This window comes from Falco rusticolus, chromosome 13, assembly GCF_015220075.1.
Source record: "Falco rusticolus isolate bFalRus1 chromosome 13, bFalRus1.pri, whole genome shotgun sequence".
Classification (NCBI taxonomy): domain Eukaryota; kingdom Metazoa; phylum Chordata; class Aves; order Falconiformes; family Falconidae; genus Falco; species Falco rusticolus.
The window spans coordinates 30,256,900-30,275,628 of NC_051199.1; the positions used below are offsets into that span (position 1 = coordinate 30,256,900).

The following is an 18,729-nucleotide window of genomic DNA, read 5'->3' on the forward strand; positions in this document are numbered from 1 at the left end:
TCACCCTCCCTCACACTCAAACAAGGAAAAGGTAAACCAACAGGCTGCTTCTGGGCGTTGGGGTTTTTTTTGTTGGATTTTTTTTTTTTGGGGGGGGGGGGGGGCGGAGGGCAACATGCTTTAAGAACATAAGCACATTTCTAGTTTGAACAGCAGCAGCAGCACCAGCTGATGTGATACTCGTTACTTGTTTAGTTTCACAAGTGCACAGACCTTTAGGAAAGCTTTGTAAAAGGCAAGTATGCAGCATATATCCTCAGTCATTTGCTGAAACATTTTATTGTGTTCAAGTTAATACAAATTATATTTTTCATTAACTTTGTGCTAACACCACACCAGATTTCCAATGTTTTAAAGACCCAGCTCTAGGTCTTCCAGTTCCTGAAGGAGAGCAGTTTCTTTCTGAATCTTCTCCAACTAGAACAAAAAAACAAACAAAACCAAACACAAAATGTCACAGATGTAGCTTATTATAAAATAAAACTTGAATAAACTCCATACATCTGGAACAGTACCTGATTCTTCTCTAGCTGTTTGCCCGCAGCTGCCTGTTCTTTCAGCTGCTCAATTGCCTTTAGTTTCTGGAAAAAAACGAACACACACACATACCATACTAAAGACAAAAATATTGGTGAACCAAGTAGAAAAGAAAGAGTCTTAGAAGTTCCTGCACTTGCAATTGCCTGATTTACCAGGAGGCAGGTCTCAATATGGAAGGCACATTTCATTCAAGCATCTTCAAGATGCTCAGTCCAGAATTTTTCACCAATGAAAGACATTTCCTTCAAGAACAAAACCTAGAGAACAGAAGCACTTAGGCTCTGAAACATAAACATCACGCATTATCTCACTGAAGGGCTACATCCAAATTCAGAAATGACTCTTCCACTATCACTATCCCTCTTCACCACACATTTTCCTCAGAAAGCTTGGACTATTAATCCAAACAGAGACCACAAAAAGCAGGAGGCAGCCAAGAGAAAAATAGAAGTCTTGACGGATTACACAGAAATGGGATTCTCTAGCCTTAACCAAAAAAGTTCCATTCTGAAATTACTTAATCCAAGATTGGCTGTCAACATCACAATCATACCATTTAGAAGTTAGGGAAGAAATCAAAACCACAGAGCATGGTTCCCTTCTCAGATCCAAGATCCAATAAACAAGCAGCCCACACAGCTGCCTCCTAAGCACAAACACCATTAAGCCATACCCATTCCTTAACTGCGACAACTGGGTGCACATGCAACAGCGTTCATAAAAGGAGACTGGAATATTCCCCCATGCACTCATCAGGGGCTTCCACACCGCAACCTCCAAGAAGATCTTTAGGAGTCCTGGCAAGTGATGACCTCTAGTGTTTTACAAGATTTAAACCAACTTCCTTTTCCAAATTCAGGAAATTACCATCTGTGTAAATTCTCTCCTACTGAGCTCAAGTCACCTTACAATCAGACTAGATCTTACAGACCCATCTCTTAAGAGAAATCTGCTCTTTGTTAGAAAAAAAAACCCAACCCTCACCTTTTTTAAGTTCTTTATCTTCTTGTCAACTTCAGGATCTCCTGATGTAACGGCAGGCACAGCACTCCGTGGTGCATTCTGCGATGCTGAGGATTGTGTACATTCCTGGTTCACATCAGCTTTGGCCTCCTGTAGACAAATAAAAAAACCACATTATCTAGAACACACCTTTAATTATAAAGGGACTGAAAAATGTCTTTAGTGATTTTAAGGGACCCATTTAATATTACTTCCTTTAGTTTGCTGGTATACTCCAAAAATCGTAAAATGACTTGCTTTGATGTATTGCATCACCTATATATATGCTTTCCACAAAAGAAGGGTTATCTGTAACAACTCACATGCTGTTTCTTGTTTAATTTCTACTTCCTCAAGACACCAACCATACACAGCACAGGGAAATATCAGTAAGAACAACATGACAAATACATACACAAATGTTTTATAAAGCAGACTGGTGGGTCATTGCCTCTGAAGCAAAAGAAAGGGCTCAAAACCAGCGTAAGAAATTAAAAAAATATATTATTTAAAGAAATTATTACTTTAGAAGTTCAAAGAAATTAGAAGACTAACACTAAAAGCTGATTTTTCTCTATCTAACCAAAGAACAGCAAGCAAAGAGGTGTCACAGAACAGGCTGTCTTTGGTCTGCCCTAATAATGTGCCTCAGCCCTGACCTGCTGGGGGAACAATGAAGCAGAAGCAAGTCCATTCTTTTCTCTCATCTAACACTGAAAAAAACCATGCAAGTTGTCCGAAGGTGAAAAGCTAGAATCACTTAGTCTTAACATTGATTTCTGCTAATGTTCACAGCAACTAACCAAAGCTGTTATTTTTAAGTCATCCTTTTGTACCTGCTTTAAAAAGTCTACCAGCCTGCTCCACAACTTGGCACGTGCAAGATACGTAGAGGGCTCTTGGTGCAACTAATGGTTGCTGCTCGGCAACTGAGCTGCACCATTTGTCAAAACTGATTAACATTATCCCTGAAAGAACTACTTTTGCAGTACCTGTTTCGCAGCTTTTTTTGCTTCATGTTTCCTTTGATTTTTGAGAGCTGTTTTAGAGAGTGGCTTATCACCGCTTCCCAACTGTGGTTTCATATTCTGAGGTGGCTCATCCTCATGCTGCAGGATATGCAAAATTAACAGTTAGGAAGCCTGTATTCCATGTTGGCAAGCATGTTGCTACAAAAAGCCTGAGTGAACCCCCAAACCTACTTAAGACAGGACCATGTGCAAAGATGAACCATAAAGGAAGAGGAAGGAAAAACAGAGACAGACACACAGGGACACAGACACACAGGGACACAGACACACAGGGACACAGACACACAGGGACACAGACACACAGGGACACAGACACACAGGGACACAGACACACAGGGACACAGACACACAGGGACACAGACACACAGGGACACAGACACACAGGGACACAGACACACAGGGACACAGACACACAGGGACACAGACACACAGGGACACAGACACACAGGGACACAGACACACAGGGACACAGACACACAGGGACACAGACACACAGGGACACAGACACACAGGGACACAGACACACAGGGACACAGACACACAGGGACACAGACACACAGGGACACAGACACACAGGGACACAGACACACAGGGACACAGACACACAGGGACACAGACACACAGGGACACAGACACACAGGGACACAGACACACAGGGACACAGACACACAGGGACACAGACACACAGGGACACAGACACACAGGGACACAGACACACAGGGACACAGACACACAGGGACACAGACACACAGGGACACAGACACACAGGGACACAGACACACAGGGACACAGACACACAGGGACACAGACACACAGGGACACAGACACACAGGGACACAGACAGGGACACAGACAGAAAAGAAAAGAAAAAACAAGTATGTACCCTTTGTCTTTCAAGTAGCAGAAGACAGCGCGAAAAGGGTTTCAAACTCATCCATTGTCAAGTTTGGATGGCACTATGCTATATGCCCCAAAGATTTGTTGGATTTCTGATAAAATAACAAAATCAGCATGTTTTCTATCTCAGGGGGGAATAAACCAGCACAAAATGAACGAAGCTTGGCATTTTGCTTTTGTCAACAACTTTTTAACTCAGACTCCTAGTGACAAGAAAGGAAAAATGGGTTGCTGGGTGGAGAGATGGGGTGGGGTCTCTTGGGGGTGAAAACTGGGGGGGCTTAGTCTTTTGTTTCTTTAAGGGAACCCTTAAATGAGGAGCTGCGTTGTTTTAATGCATATGACAAGATTTCTTGCCCATGTAAGTAAACGGAATTATTTTATTTAAAGCATCTTTTTCTCTACTACCTCTACTCATTGATCATTTGCAAAATCAGACATTAGCATTCTTAACAGATTCCTCACCAGTCGAGCACCAGTCGTTCCTTCAAAAGCACAAGGCTCAAAATCAAAAGTTCTCTAAGCCTTAAACATCAAGGGTGCAATTGTTAAATATGATTAGTTGCTACTCGGCCTACTTTGAAAACTTGCAGAGAAGAAATTAATTAGACAAGTAGGTCCTTCAACAGTAACCTGTTTAAACTGCAGCTGACTTGCTGACAATCAAACCTCTTTCTAGCAAGTAAATTTAAAAAAAAAAAAAAACCACCAACCTGTTGGGAGGGCAGTCAACCACCCATATAGCTGGGTTTAGACTGGTAAGTCAGGTCACCCAAACCAGAGGGTTCTATCTTAACTAGAGTACCCAATTTCACCATAAACCAAATTTGCAGTTTATTATTCCAGTGCATGTTGCAGAGAGTTTTTTTTAAATGTGCAAACGACTTTGTCAAAGGATAGTATTTGGACCAAAGAAATTTTAGTTTTCTATCATACATCCTTGCAAACAGTGAGCAAAGCACCGAACAGGATTATCAAGAAAACTTTTCAAAAACCCCCACAATACTACTGCCAGTCTGATGACTCTTCTAATGTCCCTCATTAAAAATATACATGTATTTGAGACCGAACTTCAAAGACGGGCAAAGCGATGAAGTAGAACAACTTAGTTCATGTATGAAACTGTCAACTTACGAGCTTGGAACTTGTTACAGGTTTGTCTCTCAGGGCTGGAGGTCTGTATGCTTGGGCAGGCTTTGGCTCAGCACTGGGCAATTCACTTGGAACTGCCTGGTATTTTACTGCTTTCGCAGGGAACACTCCATCCAAGAAGGGCTGCCAGGAAACTTGCCACATTTCTTCTTTTGATGGAACTTCATAGTTGTGTAACAGAGAGCCAGTGTAGTGCCATATCTTGTAACCATTACTGACTCGTAGCCTTGGAGCACATGTAGCTGTTACAATGTGCTCCCCGTCAGGACACCAAGCAAAGTATGTGGAATCCGAGGCTACCGGTTTGGAAATGAGTTTGTAGTTTTTAACGTCCCACACTTCCATCTGTCCCCTGAGATTTCCAAATCCTGCTAGCACTAGGATGTGTCCGTGGGGGCTGTAGTAGGCAGCATTGCGAGGACCGGTTCCAAAATCAAACACAGGGTCACATTTCAGATTAAAAACTGTTGCTTTGGCAGGCATAAAACCATACACAGCACAGAACTCAACAGAATTGGGGTTCCAAACAACATCATAAATAGGACCATTTTTTGCTAAAGGAAAAGGAAAATACACAGCTATTGTTAGGAGCTTGGATCTTTTCAGTGCAAGCAAAAATAAAATTAATAGTGATAACTTCATGCTTTTCTAAAATGCTGTCATCTAATTACTGACTAAAATTAATTCTGGTAACAATAGAGGTAGAAACAGCAATTTATCTTCTGATACTTTTAGTTAAGGTTTGCAACAATAACTGCAGCCATTTCAAATTACCTCTGTAGGGTCAGCATCCGCACTTTTAACAGTAAGTGTATTTTTTCCACATAAAACAATTCCTTTCCCCCCCACACCCTGCTTGTTATTCAGGTATGATCTCTCAGGACATTCTCAAACTGTCCTACTGGAAGCCTGCAAAACCAGGAGTTTTATACCAGCTGGACACTAATTCCTCTTCTTTTAATCTAAGAAATATTGCATAGCTCAGCTTTGTAGAGCTAAGAAATACTGATCTAAACTATCTTTGGACCATGCTCATGCACGGTATTTTATAAGACAGATTTTAAAGTGAGACAGCACACAAATTATTTTAGACATAATGATTAGAACTTGTCAAAAGCTATTCTGTGGGTCAGAACATTAGAAGATACTGAAGAATTAGTGATGAAACTCATGTAAAATATACAGGGGTAAATAAAACCGTAGGTCACTATAACTTTTCATAATCTGGTTTTCTTTACCTGTATTTCAGAAAAATGACAAGTGCATTACTGACAATTCTTAAATCCAGATGTTGACCCAAAACAACAAACTGTTTTAAGTAATTCATTCCTGTTAGGCTAAAGCCTCAGTATCTTCAGAAACTAAGCTGTATGATCACACTGTCTGTTTTTCCCTTTAAAACTTTTTAGAGGACATTAACCAAACACCACTGCAGAGACAGAGAGGTCTGATGGAAAATTACGTTTCTGCACATTTCACAACAGCGGGCAGCTGGAGAGATGAAGGCAGCTTTATACAGGCTTCAACAGCAAAGGCAAAGTCTGCAGCATGAGCATGGGTTAGTCAAAAGCAAAAAACCCTCTACGAACACTAACATGAAAAAAAGGCTTCAAAACTGGACCTCAAAAGTAACCAGAAGACACAAATTTACAGGAAATGAGGCCCCACTCACTCCAAGTGCTGACCACTTGCTTTTGTTGGAAAAATTTTACAAAACAGATGTCAGCTTGTTTTTTTCCTTGAAAAGGAATAGCTAAATTGAACAAAAAATATTTATAAACCTACTGTTAAATAAAGATGCATTGGAAATAACTTCAAAGGGCGAAAGAGTTTTTAATAAGCATGTAATTAAAAAACTAGTGTTCTCAATCCCAGAAACTGCTCCCAGAGATTCTAGATATCGAGTTATAATCCTGATTATTTCTCCCCAGTGAAGTTAACAACAAAGGGAAATGGGGCACAGTACTTGCTACCACAAGGTTTGCTACAGAAGGCAAACTGGAGGTGTTCTCCCAGTCAGCAAGAAAATATATTCATGATCTCTCTACAGTCACTTAGGCATATATACTGCACACCACCCCTGGTGTTTTGAAATATTTACAAGCCAGCCTCTCTACAACCCCAAACAAGACAAATGTTTAACAAACAGCTTAAGACAATGAAAAAATACCACCATAGGGGAAATTAACGAATGGACTTCCAATTCAAACAAAACACTGAAGTTAAGCACACCCACTTGCTTCCCTCCAACACGTGTTTTTTGAGTCTTGGAACATTTCCCATTTTACAATGCAAACTTCTATTTTCCAATATACTTCAAAAAATTGTGCTCTCTTTGCTCCGGTTCCTTTAGTAACGGTATCATTTGCATGTCTATAAGTGCAGGTAGGATGATTCTGTTTAGTAACATACCTTCCCGCCCATTTTGGATTCTCAGACATTAAGTTGGCTCCACTGTCCAGGTATTTCCTCAGTAAACTTGCACAGTTCCCTTCTTGTGCACGTTAACACCCTCCCAAGCAAATTATTTGTATATATTAACTGAAAGTGGGTTCGCTTTGCCACTGACATCAAGACAAGTATACCAAAGACAGCAAGATAATTCAGCTATGAAGAAAAAAAACCAAATCAACAAAACCCACCTTACTCCAAAGTAAAAAAAAATTCTGGTGAAGGACTTTTTTTAAAGATTACTTCCTTACACTAACAAAAACCCCCTCGTACATTAAACAAAAGCTAGCGAAACACCAATTCCCACTACTGAGAGTTATAATACAATGAAAAAATGCCTGAGAGCTACTTACGCAACTGAACGACCGCACTTTCTCCATTTGTTGCAATGTAGTGCAGAGTTTGCTCTCCATAGTACGAAGCACCTGTTTTATCAACTTCTGTACTAGCTATTACTAGCACAGCCGTGGCTAATAGAATAGACATACAGTTACTCAAAACAATTATTGCAAATTATATAAACTATTTCACAAACTACAGTGAACAAAGAGAAATTAATTCAATTATGAATTCCAGTTAGTTGCTTGCATAGCTGTGCTGTTATTCTCTTCTAAATTTAATTTTTCCTAGATGTTAACCCACACAGAATGAGTACGTTCCTTTCTCAAAGTGTAAGCTAAGTCTATCCATTCACTGCTGAATTATGTAAAAGTGAACATACTTTTGCAGCCATAAAAAAAAGGTATTAGTCTAAAGCAGAAACCAAGCATCCTGATCAGTCTTTGAATAAAATGTTTCATCAACATCTGTTACATCCAAAATTGTGTGCCTACATGTGGTTTCCACACATAATACCCTCCCTCTATTCCAAACAATCTGGGGTTGAAGTAAAATGTTTTTTACAAAATTATTCCGAAACATCTCATTGCTAACAAACAGCAAATCACAAAGGACTGTGCAAGTCATCCCAATCGTGATACGTCTGTGTATATACAGTTTTACAGATTAAGAATGGTTTATACTCAGGTATAATCTTATGTTTACTGTCTAAATACATCACAGCATGCTAAATTAAATTTAAATTTGCTATTCAACTTCAAAATTTACCAACATGTAGAATATTCTCAGTTACGATACACAAAGTCATGGAAACCAACACAGGGAAGTTACCAGCACTACAGGGTAATCAGAACTCTAATTCATTGCATTGGTATTAACAGCTATCTTCCGTATTTATCTGCACGTGCAAATTAAACGCAAAACCCACACAGAAAAAGTAAATCTAAAATGGGTAGAATATAAAAGTTTAAATAGACAGCTGTTATACCTTTTTTATTCCATAGCATCGTCACCTTGTCAGCTTTAAAGAAACTTTTATTGGCTAGTGCAGACTGAGGGCCACCAAAGTTGGGATACTGATAGAGTCTAACAAATGATGGTGCACCTTTACTGCCCGGCACATATACAGCAACCTAGAACAAACCCATGACATTTTATTGCAGATGATATTCTTGGTAGCACAGGGTCTATTCACTATTAGCAATCTGTACTAAAATCACAGTAATTTTATCTTTTAAGAAAAACAAAAAAAAAAAATTGGAAATAACATCAGAGGTACCTTGGTTGGCTGTGCTCCTGGAGATAACACGAAATCATTAACCTTTTGCAAATGTAGTTTATTTGCAATAGTATCTGGGGGGGGGGGGGGGGGGGGGAGGGGAGGGGCAAAAAAAAAGTCACAGATGTGATTATGTTAATGACAAGTGACATTAGCCTGGATTACTTAACTATACCTTCTTATGGGCCTGTATCATGAATAATAAAGAACAGTATATACAATGATAAAGGATTTCTTTTACTAGGCAAACAACCATTACTCTCCCATTTCATCACAGATTTTTCTTTACAAAACCAACCTGAACCAAACCTAGGCCTGAAATCCAGTATTTGGAAGTTCAAACAGCAAGGAAACTTCTGAACCCCACACAAACATAGCTTGTGTTTTATGCAAGGCACAGTGTTCTTCATCCTATCTGTGCTGACCTCAGAGGAAGCAGCATCAGTCATGCCCAGCTAACATGCACCATTACCCAGAGCCAGGGGTTCTCCCCTCACACCTTTACTGGATGCTTCTTCCTGATCAGAAGAATTCACAAAGGCCTGTTCCATGCTGAACATTGCCCCTTTACACAAACAACATAGGCGAAATGCATTAAAAACTGCATTAAAAGCAGCAACCCACAACCTCATTACAGCAAGGAAGTCTTATCTGAGCAGCAGACCTCGTGCAGGAACAGACAATCCCTGCTTCCCAAGTATAGCTTCGTTAACATCAGTAGGGCTAATTCTCAGGAAACTGCATCTCTCATAGGCTGCATTTTTAGCCTCCAGAATAATTCTTTTTTCAGCTTTATTTAAAACAAAACAAAAAACCACCAAAATCACACCCCCAGCAGTTTTCTTTTAGCCCTTTAAATTTTTGTTCCAATTCATTTTTATCTTCCTGCTTTTTTCTTCCCCTTTCCCTCTTCAACATCTATTGACTCAAAATATTCTATCAATATAAATTTTCTCATGAGTCATTTTTTTGGTACAATGAACAAATGGCAGGATCACTAACAGAATACACACAACCCAAAGAAGCAATCATAGATCACATCCTCTACTGACAAATACTGGATCTCATTAAATGAGGAACAATAAAGAATCAGGCCTCTGAAAATTAGATGCACTTTGTACTAGCTAAGTCACTGAAGAGATAAACAAGAAAGTGAAAACATACTTCATTAAAATATAATGATTCTGAATTACAAATTCAAATAGAATGTAGGCAATATTTAAAATAGAAAGCAAGCAAAAGAAGAAGTGAGGAAAAAAAACAGAACAAGCCACTCAAAAGAAGACACCTATACGGAATGCAATGAAATGTATAGAAATACTTGCATACTGAAGTTGTTGTTTTCAAAAAAGTGCACTTCATTATTTACATTCCTGGCACAAACGCTTTCATCATCTGCCCAGCAAGGACACCTACATTTAAAGAAAAAAAATTAGAAATACTAAATTATGTTCATCTTTAGCAGTCTAGGACTTTTTTCCCCCCCTCCACTTTTAAAGCCAAGGAAATTCAAACATGATACATATTTCAAATGGATAAATGACATCTGCTAAATAATATATATATAGCTATACTTAGTTATTGTCTCCCTAACTTTCTCTGTGGTACAAAACGACAGTGAACTTATACTAAGAAATGAACAATTATGGTTACATACAAAGATACTTACAAGTGCAGATATTTACTTTCAGCTAGTAGCAGGCAGTATTTTGAAAGCAAACACACTAAAAGCTCTATTTAACCTGGATCAGATTTTGGAAAGCACAGTTCTTTTCCAGATGCTAACTGTTTGTAATGTTATTTACCAGTTCTGCAACTTTTTCTGGATGAAAGACTTTAAGCATTTTCCAGTTTTCACATCATAAAGTTGCAGGTTGGGCAGCCCCGCTGTGCCGTCTTTAGCAGCTGCAATAAAAACATGGATTACAGAAGTGGTCTCTGGGGATTAAATCTGCTTCACCGTCATGACATTCCATCTCATGATTCTACAAGCAACCAAACACGCTTACAAACTTCTTACAAGAAGCACCTTCCCCCTGAGGGACTAAATCCTAGACTGCTAATTGCCTTACACATTAATATAAATCCTTCCACAGTCTTTCAGTCTGCAGGAAGAACTAACATTTGGAAGTGTAGGGTTTCTACTCCCCATTGCAAGACTAGGACCACCAACACTAGCACAGCTTCTTTTATGCGTGTTTTTTAATCAAAATCAAAAGCCACCCTCTTGGCAAACACCACAGGTATTTTCTCCATTCCTATGTTTTGTTCTGACAAGAATACAATGCATTTTGCCCATCACACTGCAGTCACGGCTCTATCTGTGAGCTGTACAAAATGGTTCTGTGGGTTTAAACTCTCTACCCTCCTACTTATTCTGGATGCTACAGCCTGCCCACTTCTACCAATGATCTGGAACAGACCTTCCAACAGTTCTCTTCACAATCTGGCATCAGTTCTGTCACTTGTGCTGGTCTTTTCTTACCACCTGTCCCAGACCACCCTTCCCACACACTCAGCTTGTGGCCAGCTCTGTCTGTGTAAGGAAGCATTTACACCGCCTACTTCAGACACACAACTTGGATGCAACCTAAATCAGGAACATAAACTCCGCAGAGAGGCAGAGGAGAGAAAAAAAACCCTCTGGACAACGGAGAACACTCAAGTCAGCTAGGCCCAGTGGAGGACATGACTACTCCGAGACAGCTTACAATTTTCCTTGTCTATACATGACTATAAACTGCTTGAACAGCATATGACTCAAGCACACTCTTTGCACTAAGATCAGTTAGCAATTTTTAGAAACATGTGATTTACGTAATAGAGTAATTGTTAGCACATGCACTCTGATTTAGCGTTTATAAGAACGGTCAATACCAGATGCTTTCAGAAGATGGCATCCCTCCCTCCTCCACTATGTACTTGATTACCCATATAATTTTCTGTGTACTTTCTATACTGCTCATTTAGCCAATAAACATGCTACAGTGATAAATCAGGTAATAGAAAACCTGCAAACCAAATTAAAATATGCAGTTAGCCCATGTACTTTTACAGCTGGTAAAATACTCACTTGTATAAGCCTGCCACGTTGCCAAAACATTATTCTTTGGCGAGAATTCAAGGCAAACTGCCTTTGGAAGATCGAAAGAACGCAGTAATGCAGCATTGGTGACATCAACAATATTTACTCTGGAACCAAAAGATGCTATTTCAATAAAGCATGCTTAGACTAGTTCATTAATAGCCAAGGTAACTTTTCACATATTTGACTCTTCTAGATCTATCCCAGATTTGGCCAATGTAACAAAAATAGAAGAGGTTTTTTCCCCCTCCTGCTTCTACTAAATCTTTGCAAGAACACATTTTCAAACCAGATACCCAAGCATAACTGAAACCAAATGAAACCATGGGTCAAAACACATCACGTATTTTTATCTGCAACATCTAAACTCTGAACAAGAGACAAGCTATACTCTATTTCTATAGAGTCCACCCACACTCCCCCAGTGCTAAAGCTGAGGAACAGCCAACAGGAAGATTCTAAGTGAGTTAAAACATGCCTTCATCCCACGTATTTTTAAAGCTTTTTATCTATAAGGATACAGCATTCAACATTTGGGATTTTTGAGGTTGGGGGAGGCAGGGAGACCTGAACAATAAAAAGCAAAGGTCAGACTGCTGAACAAAAAAGTTCAAGCAGCACCTCTGAACACTGCATATTAAAGATCTGCCACATACGGAGTCCAAAGAAACAAAAAAAGATGCATCCTAGCCATTGCTGTTCTCAGAAACTGCACTAGGAGCCTGTTCCTCATCATCTCGCTAACTGCTCCCCCTTAAAAATGAAGGAAGACAGACAGCCCCCAGAACAAAGAGGTATAACGGACCAGAAATGTTTGCCATTTGGAATATTCTCATTTCAAGCATGGGTACCTGGATATACAACCTGCCTGGTTGTTTGAAAAACATTTTTCCCCACAAATATTTTCTGGAAACGGACCTTTCCAACTGACAAAAAAATGAAGTTTTTAATGAAAAACGAAGAGTCTGAATACTTTGGAGAACGAGGAACAACAGTGGAAGTAATGAATCCTACATCTGTGTTTCCTACTTTAAAAGAAATGGTTAAATGGCATTGCTAAATACTTTTGTAGGGGGGGTTTAACCTGTTAATAATAATACCAACATTTCAGAAGAAGCCTTATCACCTCTTTAGAGCAGCAACCCCATGGTGCACTCTTATGTGAAGGATGATCTCTAGTGAACTCTATAATGCACCTGGTCTATAAAGAGTCCTGTGATGTTTGTACATGAGGTACATAAGACTAGTCATTTTCTGTGAACTTTACTAACAGATTAATCCCAGAGAACCAGGTACTCTGTTACTGGGAGCTATGAACAAAAAAACCAAATAAAGCATATCCAGATTCCATGGGAATGGGTGCGTTATAAATATAAGAAAAATGGCAAATATTTCATCTGATATTCAGGAAACAAAGCCGCTACTGTGGATAAGGCAAAAATAAACTGCACTTAAAGCGTGTATGCAAACACTTGCATTAACAGCATAGCCTTTACACAGACAAGAGTACATGGGGCATAACTGATCCAGTTTATTTAACACAGACTACACGACTAATATGATAAAATGCACCTACTTTTCTCCATTGCACCAGGCAAAGAGGGAACCATCCTTGCTAAAAGCAACAGCTTTGCAGTTTTTTCCAGAATCCCTAAAGAAATAAGTAACTCACATTAACACTCAAACGTACCACATAAATTATTTTTGACAAAAACAAAAACCAACACACCAATTTTCCCGCTGTGCTTCTGAGTAGCGCTTTTTAACACTGCAATCTACTCTGCAATTGTTCAGCGATTATAACCTGGCCAGTGAGAAGTCAGGCACTGACAGTAAGAAAAAACTAATTTATATTTACAAATTTTTCAATTCTGGAGTCCATCTTTACTTTTTAGAAATTTATTTCTTTTCTGCAAAAGATCAAAAATAGCTGTAGTAACAGTACCTTTGAAATGTTGTGCTCTCTGTGAAACTAGGTGGCCCATTCACCATATAAAGCCCTTCGGATCCTCTCACTGGAAGAGTAAACAAATATAACTACTCATTTCAAATCTGGAAAACTGTCCAAAGCAAAAAAGCTTTTTCTAATTTGTGAACCTCAAGACCAGCACGCACGTTTCCCCTGCTTGCCTTTTAGAGTAAACAAGAGAAAGGATTGTAACGGACATTCATAAGGTAGCACGTGCCAAGACACCTGTCTTCATCCAAGGCAGCTGGCAGGATTAAAACACAGGACAGAGGCAGTGAAGGGGCAGAGCCAAGCTGAGCTATCAGCCACAGCACCAGAAGCTCTGACACACAATGCACAGGCAACTGAGGCACCAGTTTGCTGTACACCTCTGCAGATGCACAGTGACCGGCCAGCACCACTGCAGAGCCAAGGACTGAGGCGGGACTGCTGCCACTAGTCCCAGCCTTCCCACACCCACAGCCCTGCAATCCACTCCCCGCTTCAGCTGGCGTGGCCCCTCCAGTGCAGCCTTCCACACAGGGTCGGTCCACACACTGGCTGGTCCCTCTGCCACAGGAGCACTGATGTCAGTGCAAAGGGAACAGAACTGCTACTGAAGGTAGCAGGGCAGGGTGGGACAGACCCAAAGTAGGTGTGTGGCAGAGGGGCTGAGGGGAGGCACCCCTGGAACCCCCCACCATACCCCTGCTCCGTCAGGGCCACTGACAGCAGGCTGTGGGGCTGTGCCCAACTGGGAGGTGAGGACCCCTGAGGACAGGGTGCCCCACAGCCCCTCTGGACAGCCTGCGCCTGCATTCCATCTCAAAGTAAAATAGTTTTTCTTGTATTTAAATGCAATTTCCTGGATTTCAGTTTAAGCCTATTGCCTACTGTCCCATCACTGGATACCACAAAACGAGAGCCTGGCTTCATCTCGCAGGATGACCTCAAGCTACAAAAGAGTTGCACCTGCATGAGGAAGGAGGCTGGGAGGACATCTTGCCCTAAAATGGCCGATGGTCCTCAGCTCCCAACCCTGCTGCAGGAGGCCCTTTCAGGAAGCCCAACTTGCAGAGGCTGAAAATGCTCCATCATTGCAAGAGCCACACAAGAGCCCTGCACAACAGAGTGGGAAAGAGTGGCCTAGATACTCCCTAAAACAAGGATTAGCTGCCTAAACACAGGAAGAGCATTTGCCAAAGAAATATTATGTTGGACTGGGGTTTTTTTGCTAACATGAGACAGGATTTGCCCTATTGTTAGTTTTAACATTGAAGTTCAACTTGGAGAATACAAGGTGTGAAAGAAATGTTAATATAAAATGTGTTTCATTTTTTCAGAGACATTGCCATGTTCATGACATCAGAAAACAAACAAGAAATAACGACAGACTCACACTAAATCATCCAGTTGTGCTACAAGCATATTGAAATTCAAACTTAAACAACAAAACAGGCAATTTTTATGTAGGCACTAGCTGTCTTTTATGCATTTTCTTGGGACACCGAAGATGCCTGTTGAGGTGGCAATTTTATACTGTCAAACACGACTCAAGAAAGCATGATCTGCGCTAGCTCAAGCTACATGTTCAGCAGCTGTATTATTCTGAGGGCACGTTAGGGCCAGCAGCATGACAGCAGGACGGCAGTGCTCCCGCTCAGCCAGGTCAGCCCGTACGTGAACCATGCGATGGAATCCACGTGCCGATGCAGCAACACCCAGACGACAGTAACATCTGCCACCAAACCTTACGCTGCTCTTCAGAGCTGCTCTTTCAACTACCAAGTACCTTATCTCTCTTCATAGCACTTTGGAAAGTAACAAATAGGAAGTGTTTTAAGCAAGAGTTTAAAACATTAGTTTGCTAGATTTCAAATCTCCACCTGCTCTGTAACCCTGTAAGTCACTGGGGGAACACCATGCCCCTAACATACCTCTGGAGTATGTTTTAACAACACTTTAAATGGGATCCACTAGCTTCACACCCCTGCCCTGAGTCTATTCTCCAGGTCCTCCGGCAGACTCCCAAGAAAAATTAAGATCCAAATTTGCAGCAGATCGCAGACAGCAGTGAACAGTCCAAAATCCATCCTGCGCAACTGCAGTCCCTGACGTGCCCAAATGAGGATAAATACCCTGGCGTTTAATGCTTAGAGACACTCCCGAAAGAAAAAACGCGCGTCCCTTGTGTTACAGGCAACTTTAACAGTAAAAGAGAGGGAAAAGGCAGGCGGCCTCTCAGAAGGCCGCGACGAGCCCACGATGTGTGGCGAAGTCATCCAGAGCTCGGCTCGCTGCGGAGGCCCTACTAGGCCGGTGCCCGTGGCCTCCAACCCTGGGGGCGCTAGCCCCTGCCGCCAGCCGCCCCAGGCCACAGTGCCTCCGGGACCGCTTCACCGGCTGCCCACACGAGAAAGGCAGGCAGCTCCGCGGGGCGGACCACTGGCGGCTGCCTAGGCGAGAGAGGGACGGGAGCAGGCAGCCGGCGCCCGCAGGGGAAGGCCCGGCAGCACTCTGCCCTGTCCTCCGAGCGGAGAGGGGGTTGGGCCCGGCCCGGCGGGCAGAGCGGGAGGCACCGGGGCCCAGGGCCGGCCACGCCGCGGCCGGGGGAAGAGGACCCGCGGAGGACACGGGCACGGCACAGCCCCTGCCCAGCCGGGCCCAACGTACCTGCCAGCAGCGGCGCGGGGGGCACCATCTTTGGCTCGGCGGGGCCGGGGCTGGGGCCGCGTCCGGCTTCCGCTTCCGGGGGAGCGGCGGCGCGGCCGCCCCAGAGACGTCCACGTCGTGCGGGGCGGGGGCGGGCACCGGCGCGTAACGCGAGGCGCCGCTTCCGCCCGCTGACCCGGAAGTGCCGCCGCCAGGCGCGCGGGTTGGCGGCAAGAGGCGGCCCCGCCCCCGCGCGCGTGTTTCCGGCGGGCGGCGCCGCGCGGTGCTGACGCTGGCAGCGGGCGGCGCGCGAGGCCGAGGGAGCGGAGCGGCGGCGGCCCGGGCCGGCCGGGGGTCGCACCATGGTGGCCAAGCAGCGCATCCGCATGGCCAACGAGAAGCACAGCAAGAACATCACGCAGCGAGGGAACGTCGCCAAGACCTCGGTGCGCGGGGGCCGGGGCGGACGGGGGGTGGGCGGCGGGGCCGGCGGTGGCGGTGGCAGTGGCAGTGACGGCGGTGCTGTGCCCGCAGAGGACGGCCCCGGAGGAGAAGGCGTCGGTCGGGCCCTGGCTGCTGGCGTTGTTCATCTTCGTGGTTTGCGGATCAGGTAAGCGGGCGGGGCAGGCGCGGGCGGGCGGGCCCCGGTGGCGACTCGGGCCTGCCCGCCGGCCAGCGCCCAGCTCCTCTGCTCTCTTGCAGCCATCTTCCAGATCATCCAGAGCATCCGGATGGGCATGTGAAGGGGCGCCGAGCCCCGCCCGCGCCCCCCGGCGCTGCCATGGACTGTGCCCCCCCCGGCCCGTGGCGGCGGCTGCTGGGGGGCAGCGCCCGGCATTCCAGGTCCCTTCGCCAGTCATTCCGAGTTTCCTAGCCCCTGCCACAGTGCCTTGAACAGCACCACATGTACAAAGCAATAAAATTATATTGTTGATCTACAATCGTGGACCTGCTTATTGGGCGAGGCACGCAGCCCTGCTGGCCCTGACACGCCGAGCTGCGCGCGGCCTGGACACTGGGCGCCGGCAGCAGCGGCGAGCACCGGCCTCCAGAGTAGTCATGGTCTCTGTAGCTGGAAGTGGTTCTGCTCGAAGGTGGGAGCCAGGATTGCCAGAGCACGAGCTTGAAGCATGTCTGTGACACCGTGGCCAGCTGCGCAGCGCTCCGCAGCTGACCCCTCTGCCTCGCCCTCTCTGTACGCATAGAGTAGTCTCACTGCAGCATGCGGCAGTGCCCTAGCGCTCGCACGCTTATCATGACGCAAAGCTTTACCCTATGCCTCCTGTCCTAATAAACGCGAAATGCTTGTTTGTATAGAGTTAGTGGGTGTTACTTAATTAGAAACCAGCACGACTGAGCCGCAGCTGTTTCTGACATAACCTGATGCCGAAGTTTCGCAAACCACCAAGCAGCTTGGGCCAGAGCTGCCGGCTCACCGAGCCTCTCCTGGCTGCAGGCCACAACTGTGCTGTAAATACTTGGACAACTTTCAACAAGTGGTGACAGTTTTGAGTTTTACAACATTGTATGGGAATGTTTTGTGCAGGTACAGGGGCCCTACCCTGCCGCTCCCGCCCACAGCTCTGCTTATGTGTGCAGCATCTGCAGAGTGTGGTGTGTCTTGCGATATATATTTAATCCTATTTAAGGTAGATCCTGCTTTCAACTGTTTTGCCTAACGATGGACCCAGTACTTAACTGCTTTCCTGCAGATGATCGCAGTTCCTTCTTAGTGATGCTGAAGAAAAAAAAAAAGCCCTCCTTACATCTGTAGATGACTGTAACTCGAGATCACTGGAAAATGCTGCTATTGATAGTATTTTGTTGCTGATAGCCTGGGCTTTGCGTTGGCCCCTCGCTGTCCGTTGTGGTAACAAACGGCAGCCCAAAATCAGTCTGCTGTTGTATGCAGTTGCTAAAGGAAGATTCCTTTTTTCAGGTTTCTTAGAAGACAAATTAAAAACCTGGTTACACCAGAAGTAATAGGAAAAAAAGTTTCTGTAGAGATTAATTAAATGCCTGTTGGCCGTGAAGGAGCAGATCTTTTGTATGACTTGTCTTATTACCGTATGATATTATTGGGACTGGTGTGAACCAGCGCGGCCGGCCGAGAGTATGCCCCCAGACTGAGCCGTACAAGGTAACATGCATTCCCTGTTCTCGGATGCTTGTATTTTGTAAGTGGTGGCAGCGGGGGGAAGTATGTATAATCCCTGATTCTAAATAAAAGTTCCTTTTCAAATGTGAGTTGTGTTCATTTTGAGGTTGGCAAAATGGTGCCTTGCTGGGTGTTGAAGCTAGAGCGCTTCCTGCCGAGTGCAGCTTAATTAGCTTCTTCCCCAAGATGAGTCCC

At 43.8% G+C, this 18,729-nt stretch overlaps 2 protein-coding genes across 3 annotated transcripts; one reads left to right on the forward strand and one right to left on the reverse strand.

Annotated features, from left to right (window-relative positions):
* Positions 1-94: 94 nt before the first annotated feature.
* On the reverse strand, positions 95-16,772 carry EIF2A (eukaryotic translation initiation factor 2A). Of its 2 annotated transcripts, XM_037407214.1 has the most exons (14): positions 16,398-16,772; positions 13,722-13,791; positions 13,353-13,427; positions 11,765-11,883; positions 10,497-10,596; positions 10,021-10,103; positions 8,692-8,765; positions 8,401-8,545; positions 7,427-7,543; positions 4,605-5,176; positions 2,535-2,651; positions 1,525-1,653; positions 516-581; positions 95-417 (listed from the first exon to the last, which is right to left on the reverse strand). In XM_037407214.1, the coding sequence occupies exons 1-14, from the start codon at positions 16,762-16,764 to the stop codon at positions 352-354; spliced, it is 2,100 nt and encodes a 699-aa protein (XP_037263111.1). In that variant the 5' UTR covers positions 16,765-16,772; the 3' UTR covers positions 95-351. The 2 variants fall into 2 exon arrangements, with proteins under 2 accessions (XP_037263111.1, XP_037263112.1); XM_037407215.1 differs by lacking the exons at positions 8,692-8,765; positions 11,765-11,883; positions 13,353-13,427; positions 13,722-13,791; positions 16,398-16,772 and having other exon boundaries at positions 10,497-10,595.
* SERP1 (stress associated endoplasmic reticulum protein 1) lies at positions 16,710-17,694 on the forward strand. Its single transcript, XM_037407219.1, has 3 exons — positions 16,710-16,822; positions 16,911-16,986; positions 17,079-17,694. Exons 1-3 carry the CDS (start codon positions 16,739-16,741, stop codon positions 17,117-17,119), a joined length of 201 nt encoding a protein of 66 aa, XP_037263116.1. The 5' UTR covers positions 16,710-16,738; the 3' UTR covers positions 17,120-17,694.
* The last annotated feature ends 1,035 nt before the right edge of the window (positions 17,695-18,729 follow it).

Bases quoted from the DNA above. Each gene is read 5' to 3' on its own strand.
- SERP1 (XM_037407219.1), top strand. From the start codon at position 16,739: ATGGTGGCCAAGCAGCGCATCCGCATGGCCAACGAGAAGCACAGCAAG. The intron at 16,823-16,910 runs GTGCGCGGGGGC...CTGTGCCCGCAG, and splicing joins GGAACGTCGCCAAGACCTCG to AGGACGGCCCCGGAGGAGAA. The intron at 16,987-17,078 runs GTAAGCGGGCGG...GCTCTCTTGCAG, and splicing joins CTTCGTGGTTTGCGGATCAG to CCATCTTCCAGATCATCCAG.
- EIF2A (XM_037407214.1), bottom strand. From the start codon at position 16,764: ATGCGGATGCGCTGCTTGGCCACCATGGTGCGACCCCCGGCCGGCCCG. The intron at 10,104-10,496 runs GTAAATAACATT...CTTTAAATGTAG, and splicing joins CAGAAAAAGTTGCAGAACTG to GTGTCCTTGCTGGGCAGATG. The intron at 7,544-8,400 runs GTATAACAGCTG...CTATTCTATTAG, and splicing joins GATGCTATGGAATAAAAAAG to CCACGGCTGTGCTAGTAATA.